General features: G+C 43.0%; 1 protein-coding gene across 3 annotated transcripts in view; it reads left to right on the top strand.

Moving 5' to 3' along the window:
• The window catches only part of map3k2 (mitogen-activated protein kinase kinase kinase 2), a 121,397-nt gene extending 108,541 nt beyond the window's left edge, over positions 1–12,856 (top strand). For all 3 annotated transcript variants that reach the window (XM_041201386.1, XM_041201387.1, XM_041201384.1), the window contains 3 exons: positions 4,634–4,763; positions 6,823–7,000; positions 8,282–12,856. In XM_041201386.1, the coding sequence (XP_041057320.1) occupies positions 4,634–4,763; positions 6,823–7,000; positions 8,282–8,507 (534 nt within the window). In that variant the 3' untranslated portion in view covers positions 8,508–12,856. The remainder of the gene's footprint in view (positions 1–4,633; positions 4,764–6,822; positions 7,001–8,281) is intronic.
• Positions 12,857–13,944: the final 1,088 nt, after the last annotated feature.

Genomic DNA, 13,944 nt, shown 5'->3' with positions numbered 1-13,944 from the left:
CAAGTTGGCTGTAATGGATAGGAAATGTATGACAGCAGACAGGCAATAGCTAGTATTTAAAGAACTAATACATTGTTTACAGCAATTCCTTTAAGGCACAAAAACCCAGCAGGAAAAGTGAGTCACCCATGGCTAACAAGGAAATTAAAGATTGTATTAGAACAAAGGAAGAGGCTTATAAAGTTGCCAAAAAAAGTAGCAGGCCTGAGGATTAGGAGAATTTTACAATTCAGCAAAAGAGGACCAAGGAACTGATAAAGGGAGAACAGAATATGAAAATAAGCTGGTGAGAAACATAGAAACAGATTGTAAAAGCTTCTATAGGTCAGTAAAAAAGAAAAGATTAGCAAGGACAAGTGTGGGTTTATTACAGGCAGAGACAAGAGAATTTATAATGGGGAAATGGCAGAGAAGCTAAATAATTACTTTGTGTCTGTCTTTCACGGAAGAAGATGCAAGAAATCTCTCAGCAATAGTAGTGAAACAAGAGAAACTCGTCAGAATGAGGAACTGAAGGAAATTAGTATAAGTAAAACAGTAGTGTTGGATGAAATTGATGGAACTGAAAGTTGATAAATCCCCGGGACCGATGATCTACATCCCAGAGGGCTGAAAGAGATGGCTATAGAGATAGTGGTGATCATTTTTCAAAATTCTGTATATTCTTGAACGGTTTCTGCAGATTGGAAGGTTGCAAATGTAACCCTGCTATTTAAGAAAGAGGGGGAGAGAAAACGGGGAAGTACAGACCTTTTAGCCTGACATCAGTAGTAGAACCTATTATTAGAATTATTATTATATTAGAATTATTATTGCTAGAACCTATTATTAAGAATGTGACAATTGGACACTTAGAAAGTAATGATCTGAATGGGCAGAGTCAACATGGATTAATAAAGGGAAATCATGTTTGACAAACCTGTTGGAAGTTTTTGAGGATGTTACTGACAATAGATAAGGGGGTGCTGGTTGATGTGGTGTATTTGGATTTTTGGAAACTTTAGATAATGTTGCACACAGGAGGTTCATAAACAAAATTAGAGCACATGGGACAGGGGCTAATATGCTGACATGGATTGAGGATTGGCTAATGGACAGAAAAAGTAGAGTTGGGAAAAAACAGGTCATTCTCAGGTTGGCAGGCTGTGACTAGTGAGGTACCACAAGGATCAGTTTGGGCCTCAGCTATTCACAGCCTATATCAACGATTTGGATGTAGGGACCAAATGTAATATTTCCAAGTTTGCAAATGACACATAACTAGGTAGAAGTGAGAGTTGTGAGGAGGATGCAAAGAGGCTTCAGGGAGATTTAACCAGGTTTAAGTGAGTGGGCAAGAACATGACAGATGGAACATAACGTGTAAAAATTGGTAGGAGGAACGGAGATGTAGAGTATATCTTAGATGGTTAGAGGTTGGCAAGTTTTGATATCCAAAGGGACCTGGGTGTCCATGTTCGAGTCACTGAAAGCTAACATGAAGGTGCAGCAAGCAATCAGGAAGGCAAATAGTGTGTTGGCCTTTATTGCAAGAGGATTTGAGTACAGGAGTAAAGATGTCTTGCTTCACTTGTATAAAACCTTGGTTAGACTGCACCTGGGGAATTGTGTGCAGCTTTTGTCCCCTTATCCAAGGAAAGATATGCTTGCCATGGTGAGATTGCAGCAGAGGATTAATTCCTGAGATGGTGGGACTGTCCCATGAGGAGTGATTGAGGAGACTGGGCCTGTATTGTGTAAATTTTAAAAGAATGAGTGGTGATCTCGTTGAAACACACAAAATTCTTACAGGGCTAGACAGCGTAGATGCAGAAAGGAAGTTTCCCCTGGTTGTGGGGGTCTCGAACCAGGGTATACAGTCTCAGAATAAGGGACCGATCATTTAGGACTGAGATGAGGAGATATTTCTTCACTCTGAGGATGGTGAATCTTAATTTTCTCCCCCAGAGAGCTGTGGAAGCTCAATCATTGAGTATGTTCAAGACCGAGATTGTTAGATTTCTATATATTAATGACGTCAAGGGATACGGGGTTAGTGTGGAAAATTACCTTGAGGTAGAAGATATTAGCCATGATCTAGTTGAATGGCAGTGCAGGCTCAAGAGCCAAATGGTCTACTTCTGCTCCTATGTTCCTTTGTAATAAAGTTGGATTTATTAACACCGCAACACTGGGGGAGCATTCAGTGACATTGCAGTCCTTTATATATATTGGTTAAGAAGTTTGTTAGCTTCTTCAGACGTATTTAACTATCTTTATTAAAGATGGGCTGTGATTAACCATTCTTTTTTCAATAATGTAGAATCTCAGGATCCACCCTTGTCTAAACTCTGCATTGCCACAAAATTCTTAGCAAATTGTAACTTTTCCTAATATTTTTTCAAAACTAGGACTTAAGGCTATTCAGCTCAAAGGCTATTTATCCGAACCAGGCTGCATAAACACTATTGAGATGAATCAATTACTGCCAATAAAATTATCCCCACATAGGACACCGGAAACTTGGAGGAAGAGGCCGTTTTTGAACTGTTGCGAATTGTATGAAGTGCTGATTGAGATTTATATTTGATGGAAATACAGACACAGTTCCGAAGGCTGGTGGGTTCCCTTGGTTGTGGGAAAGTAATTATTTAGTGAAGAGGAGTTCCATTACCAGTGCTATTGTGGGGGCTGCAGTGCAGGCCAAGTGCACACATTTAACTGTTCCTGGTGCCTGGCCGCTTGGTGTCAGGAGTTAGTGTAGTAATGAATGTGCAAAGTGTGCAGACCCAGAATAATCAATTTGTGAGGTTAGATAAAAAAAATTAGCATCATAACAGGACCTAACAGTTGGCATAAATGTGATGGAAGGGGTCATCAACAATGCTATTAAGCAGCACTTGCTTGGCAATAACCTGCTCACTGATGCTCAGTTTGGGTTCTGCCAGGGTCACTCAGCTCCTGACCTCATTACAGCCTTGGTTCAAATGTGGACAAAAAAACTGAACTCCAGAGGTGAGAGTGACTGACCTTGACATCAAGGCAGCCTTTGACTGAGTGCGGCATTAAGGAGTCCAAGCAAAACTGGAGTCAATGAGAATCAGGGGGAAAACTCTCCCCTGGTTGGAGTCATACTACCTAGCACAAAGGAAGATGGTTGTGGTTGTTGGAGGTCAGTAATCTCAGTTCCAGGACATCACTGCAGGAGTTCCTCAGGGTGATGTCCTGGGCCCAACCATGTTCAGCTACTTCATCAATTACCTTCCCTCTGTCATAAGGTCAAAAGTGGGGCTGTTTGCTGATTGCACAATGTTCAGCACCATTCGTGACTCCTCAGATACTGAAGCAATCCATGTCCAAATGCAGCAAGACCTGGACAATATCCAGGCTTGGGCTGACAAGTGGTAAGTAACATTCATGCCACACAAGTGCCAGGCAATGACCATCTCCAACAAGAGAGAATCTAGCCTTTGCCCTTTGACATTCAATGGCATCACCATCACTGAATACCCCACTATCAATTTCCTGGGGGTTACCATTGAGCAGAAATTGAACTGTACTAGCCATATAAATACAGTGGCTACAAAAGCAGGTGAAAGGAAGAATCCTGTGACTTGTAGATCACCTCCTGACTCCCCAAAGCCTGTCCACCATCTACAAGGCACAAGTCAGGAGTGTGATGGAATAGTCTCCACTTGCCTGGAGGAGTGCAGCTCCAACCACACTCACGAACCTGAACACCATCTGGGACAATGCAGTCTGCTTGATAGGCATTCCATCCACAAACATTCACTCCCTCCCCCACCGACTCACAGTGGCAGCAGTGTGTACCATCTACAAGATGCACTGCAGTGACTCACCAAGACTCCTTAGCATATCCCAAACCAGGACCACAACCATCTGGAAGGACGAGGGCAGCACCATCACCTGGAAGTTCCCCTCCAAGCCACTCACTGTCCTGGCTTGGAAATATATCACCGTTCCTTCACTGTCGCTGGGTCAAAATGCTGAAACTCCCTCCCTAACAGCACTGTGGGTGTAACTACACCACATGGACTGCAGTGGGTCAGTAGGCAGCTCACCGCCACCTTCTTGAGAGCAATTAGGGATGGGCAATAAATGCTGGTCCAGCCAGCGAAGCCCACATCCTGCAAATGAATTTTTTTAAAAAAAGAGAAGTCATGTTCAGCACGAGGTGAGAGCCAATTTTGCTGGGTAGGAAATTGGTTTTTGGTACTTTTGATTCCTTGAACATTTGTAATGAAAAGGAACTAATATTAATTTACGCTTCAAAAAGTTGTTGAATGAGGTTTTGAACAAGTGATGACTTAGAGTGTTGTAAAATGAAATGACACTATTACACTAAAGTAGCACTCTTATTGTAAAAAGGTAGCAAAACTCAGAAAGCAGAGAAATTTACTCTGTTTGCCAGCACCATAGGCATATCATACAATTAGTTTGCCTACTATTTTTAACAGTGGGCTGCTAACTTGTAAAAGCAGATCCCAAGCACAAGCATTATTTTTCAGTAGAAGAATTTGAAGTCATATTCAGGAGACCTTGAAGAGATGACCCTAAGGTTTGTGGTGGTTCTAACAGCAGGCTTTTCAAAATTAATGTATTCTCTTTTGTAACGGGCAGTGTTCTTCTGTAGGGTTCAATAAAGGATCAGCTCAAGGCCTATGGTGCACTGACAGAGAACGTGACCCGCAGGTACACTCGGCAGATCCTAGAAGGTGTTTCCTACCTGCACAGTAACATGATTGTGCACAGAGATATAAAAGGTGAGCATGGTCGACAGTTTATGAACCGGAATAAGGTGCAGGGTAGACCTGAGGCTACGTAATCCACTGAGACGCCGTGTGTTCCAGGGAACTTGCAGGTCCCTAGGCTGCTCACACAGTCACAGAAACACACCCTAATCTCACATTAACGGCAATACTCAGATGTCAGGAGTAACATTATTACAGTCATGCCCTAAAAATAAAAGCCAAATATTGAGACTTCTGGAAATCTGAAATAAAAACAGAAGATTGCTGGAAAACACTCGGAAAGTCAGGAAGCATCTGTGGACAACGAATGGGCGTCGACCTGAAATATTAACTTGGCTTCTCTCCACAGATATTGGCTGAGTGGTTTCCTTTATACTTAAAATAAATATTCACTTCTGCTTGTCTTTGTCTTTCCCAATTTTTAATACTATTAATAGTTCATACATTTTTAAACCTATTTTTTCTGCGCTGTTTTGGCTATTCAACTAGATCATGGCTGACATTCTACCTCAATGCCACTTTCCCACACTATCCATATACCTTGATGTCTTTAATATCTAAAATCTATTGATCTCTGTTTTGAGCATGTTCCATGACTGAGCCCCCACAACCCCCTGGGGTAGAGAGTTCCAAGGATTCACCACCCTTTGAGTGAAGAAATTCCTCCTCATCTCGGTCCTAAATGCCTGTCCCTTATTCTGAGAATGTGTTCTCTGGTTCTAGACCCCCTTGGCCAAGGGAAACATCCATCCCGCATCTACCCTGTTGAACCTGTAAGAATTTTGTTTGTTTCAACGAGATCACCCCCATTCTCCTAACTTCTAGTGAATGTCGGCCCAGTCTCCTTAATCGCTGCTCATAGGACAATCCCAGGAATCAGTTTGGTAAACCTTTGTTGCACTGGCTGTATGGCAAGTGTACCTTTCCTTAGGTGAGGAGACCAAAACTGTACACACTACTCCAGGCGCGGTCTCACCAAGGCTCTATATAATTGCAGCAAGACATCTTAACTCCTGTACTCAAATCCTCTTGCAATAAAGTCTAACACACCATTTGCCTTCCTAATTGTTTGCTGCACCTGCATATTAGCTTTGAGTGACTCATAAACAAGGATGCAAAGGTCCCTTTGGATGTCAACATCTCCCAATCTCTCACCATTTAAGAAATAGTCTGCACCTGTGTTCCTCCTTCCAAGTTATATTCCATCTGCCACGTTCTTGTCCACACACCAAGCTTGTCCAAATCCCGCTGAAGCCTCTTTGCATCCTCCTCACAACTCACATTCCCACTTACTTTTGTGTCATCAGCAAACTTGGAAATATTACATTTGATTCCCACATACAAATCATTGACATAGGTTGTGAATAGCTGGGGCCCAAGCATTGTCCCTTGCGGTACCACACCAGTCACAGCCCACCAACCTGAGAATTACCTGTTTATACCACTCTCTGTTTTCTGTCTGTCAACCAAGTCTCAATTTCCAAGTATATTTCCCAATCCCTTGTGCTCTAATTTTGTTTAGTAACCTCGTGTGGAAATATTATGTTTGGAACCCAGTCCCACTGAAGAGTTAGAGGGCATGGAGCAGGTGGCAGTAGAAAATCTTTGCAGTGGATCTTGCTTGTCTTGTTCTATATTGAAATAAGTTTAGTTTTGGTCCAGTCTCATAGTGGCAGTGCTGGTGTAAATGAGGTTTTCCCACACTACTAACATGGTGGGCTGCACGACAAAAGCAGGCAAGCAGCCTCACTTAGCAACCACCACCCCCCTCCCAATTCCGAGTCATTGTATCCGGAATCTCGTTAGCAGAGAAATCGCACTTTAACCAGCTGATTGAAACCAGCTTTACCTGAAATTAGCAGAACCCTATAAATATCTAAGTACAGAGCAAGCACTTACTGGATTGCTTGGATTAGTCAGCCTACTTAATAGGATATAAGTGGCGACTTTGCTATCATTTTAGGATTTAATTACAACGACAGCCGCTATTTGCTGGGTATAGGCAGCTTGCAGTGATAGGTGTGGACGTTGTGTTGGAAACTGGATTAAAATGGTGTGTTTTGTTTTAAAGGAGCGAACATTTTACGGGATTCTGCCGGTAATGTTAAACTGGGAGATTTTGGTGCCAGTAGAAGGTTGCAGACAATCTGTCTATCGGGAACGGGCATGAAGTCAGTCACTGGCACACCGTACTGGATGAGCCCAGAAGTGATCAGTGGTGAAGGTTATGGCAGAAAAGCAGATATCTGGTAAGTTGCAAGACCTGAAAAATGGGGAGATACCTTTATGAATGAGAGCAATCATACCAAACGTTAGAGTGGGGAAAGTTTGGTTCCTAGCCTGGCCTGAGTTAGCCAGGCTTGGGGTTCCTACTCCTGCATTAAGGCTCACATATTCTCGGGGGTAGGCAATCAGTTACTTGACTTTCTTTAGGAAGCAGCAGCGGTTGGATCTGTCCCGTGGCCCCCCCCCCCCCACCCGATCTACACTCCACAACACAACTCCTGGGTTCTACAGGGCTTTCTATCCCATTCCACTTTATCTGTCACACTTGGCCATTGCAGATCAACCTTGAGATTGATTAAGTAATAACTGACCTGTGTGCAGTGGTTTACTGCTGGAAAAACCTAAGTGACTACGGGGTACAAGGAGACTCCTCTTCTTCTTTCCTTTAGCTTGACACAAGAGATTCCTGAGCCACACTTTAATAAACCTTTGCCCCTTATAAGTTTAGGTCTCACAACTTGAAGATACAGTCTCAGGCCAGACCAATGGATCAGAGGAGCACTGATGACTCTGGTACATTGGGCTTACCACTCTCTCAATTCATGTAAGCTATTTCAGTACAATTCATGGTGTGTCTGTGTTTCCCGATCCTATATACAATACTTTGCGTTTATCTGCATTTGACTTTTAGCCTCCACCGACCCACCGATGGTTTTTTTTTCCAATTTGCTCTGGAATTTCTGAGTCAAGTCTTCCAATTCCAATGCTCCTTTCAATTTGGTAGAATCAGATTTGACCACATTGCATTGAGTTCTGAGCCCACTTCAATTCACACAATCATAAAGCACAAGAGGAGGCCATTTGGCCCACAGTGCCTAATTAGCCCCATTCCCCTGCTGTTTCCTATAGCCCTGCAAACTTTTTATTTCAAGTTTTTTTTTCTTAGAAACAAGAATTAAAAGTAAGATCAGGAGGCCTGTGTCCCTATTGATCTACCTTTGATTAGAGGCACCACAGTTTGTTTCAGATTGACTGGTACCTCCCCAGTGTCCAGCAAATCATAATAATTGTCAGTGCCTCAAACGACTCCTCTCTATAGTCTCTGTCAGTACTTGGGGATAACTACCATCTATCCTGGGGATTTTTTATTTTGAGTCTGGGTCTCTTGATCAAGATTTCGGTCTCATTCCTGTCAGAGTTGTTCTTCTTACTTAGATTTGTTTGAGGAGGATGTGATTTGTTTGCTGAGAACAGTGGTCCTAGTTGCTTCTATTGCATTGGTTTTGCCTCTTTGCGTTCTGCAGGAGTGTTGCTTGCACGGTTGTGGAGATGCTCACTGAGAAGCCCCCTTGGGCTGAGTTTGAAGCCATGGCAGCCATATTCAAGATCGCCACTCAGCCGACGAACCCTCAGCTGCCACCTCACGTGTCAGACCACAGTCGGGACTTTTTGAAAAAGATATTTGTGGAGGTGAAGCAGAGGCCGTCAGCGGAGGAACTGTTGCGCCACACCTTTGTGCACTATCACTAGCAACTAACCTCAACATCTGATGCATTTATTTTCTATCTGATTGCACTTTTTCAATGTATAATTTTGGTGATTCTAGGTGTTTCCTAGGTTGTAATTTATACTTAAATTTGTATTTATAATGAAATTTTTTTGCATTCTCACAAAGGGAATGTTCAGAAGGTTTTTTACAGTGTATTCACACAGTACTCTGATGTCCTTCAAGGTAAAGCACTTTATTACATAATTCATTCCTGATTATTCATCGCCTGATAGAGTGGCAGGTCCTAAACCCCCCCACCCCCAGAAATAAGAATTCATTTGTCATTTGTAAGTAGCAGAGACTGAGCCTCCCTAAATGTGTAGAACCTGCAGTATGTTATACAAGAGACTGTTATGCAAATCATTTCAGCAAAGGTAGTCTGTTGCAGAATATCTACCATGGTGTTTTCATATAACCTAAAGCCAAGAAGCTCTGCAGGTCTGCTGTTAAGGCACTGTCACACCATAGAACCCCAAATTATCAAGACAGAGGTATAGTCGGACTGTGTAACCCAAAGTAACCATCAATTCCTCCTCCTTCAACATCCACAGAGGCATATAAGCCATGGTCTAGATGAGCTGTTTCGGTAAGAGTTTGGTATCAGCCAGGGGGTCACAGGGTCTGGTGTTTGCTGCATGAGGACCCTGCCCTGGAAATGTTTCTCCTCTTATTGGCAGTGCCTGCTGCCGTCACTGCACGAGGCCAGTGTGTTATTGGTCTTTACTGTGTGTGCTCTGTGTGTATCTTTGCCATTGGGCCCTTTTGAGTGGGTATCTAGACAAAGAAAGATGTTTGTTTTGGGCAGACACCAAATCTGGTTTGTCTGCCTGCAAGTGGTACGTGTGCATTTCTGCAGCACTGCCTTAGGCTGAGTGCCATCGAAGCATCATTATATGGAATTGCAGCTTTCATAGTAAACTGATGCTGACATCCTCGACTTGGGCCTGCAGTCCAGAAATTTTACTCCCAGCCATGCCTAGCAGTGTGGTCCTGAGCTCCTAAAAGCTTCATGTTTAAGACATTATCTGAGCTTAATTAATCTCAGGAACTTACAGTGCTAAAACAAATCAAACCATGCTTCCCTATTTTCAAACAAGGTATCATTTGATTCATGTTTACAGACCCCTAGTTTTTCTTTTGTGGATGGAATTAAGGCCATCTTCCAACTTAGGTGTTTGTTTTTGTTTTGTTAGTCCTCCCCTTGGAAGCAATTTCTGCCATTAGATGCTAGCAGACCCATCTGGCCATTGCATTCTGTGTTCTGTGAGGCTTCCACTGCTATCTGCTTGTTGCTGCTCTTTCATTGGTGAGACGACCACGGGCACAAGGACTGCAGTGGTTCAAGTAGAAGGCCCCCAACCACCTCAGGGCAGCTAGGGATGGCCAAGCCAGTCTTACCCATGTCCTGAGAACAGTTTATAAAAGGCCATTTACATGCTTCTACAAAACAGTATTCTAGATTTGACGGCACTAGCTCAACACCGGTTAGGTAGTTCAGTGCCCCAGGGTTAGCCTCAATTCAGCCATTGGGCTGCCCACCTCCAATTTCCTGGCTCAATGTATCAGTATGTGGAGGTTGAACAAAGAAGGAAGAATATTTGATGAGCTAGTTTAGATATGGTATTCCCATTATTGAAATGCAGTTCAACCTTTGCATCTAACATTGCTTTCTTGTTCTAGAGCTTCCTAACTTTCAGCCCATTCAAAATTATGCTGCATCCCTTCATGGTCTCACACTTCCCCATCTCTTGTTACATCTTTCAGCCTTACACTCTTCCGAAATCTCTGTGACCCTCCGATTCTGGCCTGTTCTGTATCCCTGATTTTAAATTGCTCCCCCCATTGGTAGCCATGCTTCAGCTGCCTGGGTCCCAAGCTCTGGAATTCCCTTCCTAAAACCTCACCGACTCTTTCCCTCTCTCAGCTCCTTTAAAACTCTCAGTTTGGTTGCCTGTCCTAATATTGCCTTATGTGGCTCGGTGTCAAATTTTATTTGATAATCACTCCTGTGAAGCGCCTTGGGATGTTCAAGATGCTATATAAATGCAGATTGTTGTGGACTATATCCTTCAATGTGCTGTACTGACCTGGCTTTATTGCCACTGCCTCTCAAAAGAACTGTATTACATCCTCAGAACATGCTCCCCGCCCCCCCCCCCGCCAATCCATTTGGATGAGTGCCTATTTGTGTCGATGTGAAAGTGAGACTACTTTCCAAGAATGGGAAAGACCAACCAAATAAACACAGTCTGATCCAGATGTACAGGCAGGCTATTTAATTTTTGGTCATTTTAGTGCAGAGCAGCATTAAGCATCACAGCATAAAGATACCATATAGGCTTGCAGTACAGATGTTAATTGTATTCCCCTGTCTAATTGGATGTCCTGCCAACACTGAACATTGTTGACCATTGTAGGTGGCCAAATAGCGAATGTATGTAGATTTAATTCATTAATGCTGTAAACACACAGAAGTCAATCAATATCTGAAAGAGAAAAGCAAGTTGATATTTCAACGGGATTTTTTTTTCTCAACACTTGGTTAATCCAGTCAGTTTGCCAAAATCTGGTTGGCATCCGTTCTAAACCAAATGAGGTGAGAGATCCTGTGTTTGCGTATCAGACCTAAGCTCTAAGCCTGGCCGGGACAAGAATGTTTGAGGAGAGGGGTCAATAGCTTTATTTGGGTACTGGCAACCAGGGCTGCTTGTAACCATATTTCCTGAACAAATTGTGCTGTATGTGATCTGTGTTAAAGGAAGATAATTCCTGGTACCTATTGTCAATTGTTAATCCTTGCATAGTACGTACTCAGTAAGCTATCCTAATTTGCCTAAAGTATTGAATCGTCTTTCATCTCCCTCACCCTCTGCCAGTTAGAAATAGTGCTTTGAATGAGCAATGTCAGATAAGAGGTTTAAGATGCATCACCACAAGGGTCCTTGATAATTCAGTCAGTGCTACACTGACATATTTGCCTTTATGACAAACATTCACGGTCTTAATGAAACTGAAGAGGTGCCTACAGTGACACCAATACTTCTGGCAACAGACTGTTTAGATGAGTCAAAAACACCCGTCTTTCATTGCCTGAAACATTTGACCAGTAGGGGGTCAGTTTTAACCAAAGGTGCCCCATCGAGCAATTGATAGGATCAGCTGCAGCTCTGGTTTAAAAATCAGCCTGATTTTACTCCCAGAATCAGCGGAGAGCAGTATTGCTTGGCGGGAATAAAGCCAACATTCCACCTGATCCTCGGGGGTTACCACCTGGCAGGTTTGGTTAAAAAAAAGTGACCCGGAGCTCTTTGTGTGGCAGCTTCCACAGGAGTTTTAATATCTCCAGCCTCTAGCCAGGGCTGCCATATTGCTGACTGATGTTTGGCAGTGTTAACGGTACAGAGACTAAGTAATGGGCTCTTTTGTGTATTATCACCATGAGGTTAATTAAGACCTGGTCAATTACAAGCTGTTTGAAAAGATTAGTCTGATTTGTTATGGCCCCTAGTTAATAAATAGCAAGGGTGTTACTTGCTGCAAGTGCCACTTACGTGGATGGTGTACCATTTGTTGCTGGACTCTGGCTGCTACAGGCCGAGCAGTGAACAAGATGTCCTATATTCCAGACCCATTATTATGGGCCCTTTATGGAAGGCCACCCATTGAAACATGACCTAATTCCCTATTCAAGCAGCAGGTATTAACTCCGTTCACGAAATCTGAAACTGAGCACTGGCTTCACAATAAAGTACAGATGTTAAACTTTATATTTGCAGTTGGGAGATTCCAACAAAAATAATGATTAAAAAAACGAGCTTGTCTCAAAAGAAATCATTGTGGGCGATCCCTCCTCAATTCTATACAAGGTCAAAGACCTGCAACTTCCGCCTGAACAGCACTGTGCGTGTGCCTACACCACATGGATTGTTGCAGTTCAGGGAGGCGGCTCACCACAACCTTCTCAAGGGTAATTAGGGCCTTGCCACTGATGCTCTCATCCCATGAAAGAATTGAAAAAAACAAATTCTTTATGCCACTGAATCAGTTTTGAAGAATTGATCATTCAGTATGTAGGAGTAGTTGCAATCAAAACCCAATCCGAAGTTAATGCAGGAATTATTTTTATATCTTTATTTATGTTGTGGATTATCAAGGTGAGGGATATCAGCACTGTGGAGTTGAACACTTTGTTCCAACTGCCAAATGTCATTATCAAACACTCCAAGGGCAGGCATTGCGTTGTGTTAGACACAGAGTAAAGCTCCCTCTACACTGCCCCCCCGTCAAACACTCCCAGGACATGTACAGCACGGGGTTAGATACAGAGTAAATCTCCCTCTACACTGCCCCCATCAAACACTCCCAGGACAGGTACAGCACGGGGTTAGATAAGGAATAAAGCTCCCTCTACACTGCCCCCATCAAACACTCCCAGGACAGGTACAGCACAGGGTTAGATAAGGAATAAAGCTCCCTCTACACTGCCCCCATCAAACACTCCCAGAACAGGTACAGCACGGTGTTAGGTACAGAGTAAAGCTCCCTCTACACCGTCCCCATCAGACACTCCCAGAACAGGTACAGCACGGGGTTAGATAAGGAATAAAGCTTTCTCTGCTGTGCCCTACCTCATTCCCAACCCCAGAGGAGCAATTCTTATTGCACTAGTATGACACGTTTCCATTCCCACAGCAGTTGAACTGAAGGATTTCGTTAGTTAATGCTGAATTAGGAGCAGCTTTATACTTTGAGTCCTGCCTACAGTAACCCAGTTGAAAGTGCCCAGAACCCTTTCTTACTCGCTCTGACAGCCAGTGTGCCATACAGTCTCTGAAGAGTAAATCAGTAATTATGTAAATTGCTGAAAGTCAAAGGAGTTCAAAATTATTTGTCTTTTTGCCCAATTGTTGGTGGTGACAAATAATTAAAGGTACTAAATATAGCTGAAAGTGCACCCATGTTCAGTGACTCAGCTTCTCAAGGTGTAGATGTCATTTGCTTTTCATGTTGAATGTTTATTGGAGACGTATATATTCTGCTCACATTAGGGAAACTAGGCTTTCTGGTAGCTGCAGCAGAATTGCAAATGAAACTGGTAAACGTGGTTAACATCTGTGTTGTACAGTGGCCTTTCAACATTTTGAGAAAAGAGCCTGGGACTACAGGTACGTTTTTCAGACGCTTTACTTTTGTATTTCCAAAAGCGAGACTAGAGTCTGATATTCAGCACGTTTGTGTAGCATCTGTCACGGTTTAGGATGCCCCAAAGCTCTTCACAATTTTTGAAGCATAGTCACTGTTGTGTGAAAAGCAGCAGCTGACTTGTGTCCATCAAACTGCCACAAACAACAGTGTAATACTTCCCAGTTCATCTGTTTAATGGTGTGAGTTGAAGTCTTATGGACCTATATCTTGGAG

Source organism: Carcharodon carcharias, chromosome 12 (genome assembly GCF_017639515.1).
Source record: "Carcharodon carcharias isolate sCarCar2 chromosome 12, sCarCar2.pri, whole genome shotgun sequence".
Lineage (NCBI taxonomy): Eukaryota > Metazoa > Chordata > Chondrichthyes > Lamniformes > Lamnidae > Carcharodon > Carcharodon carcharias.
The sequence above is the reverse complement of the archived record's forward strand: the minus strand, read 5'-3'. Positions and strand labels throughout refer to the sequence as shown.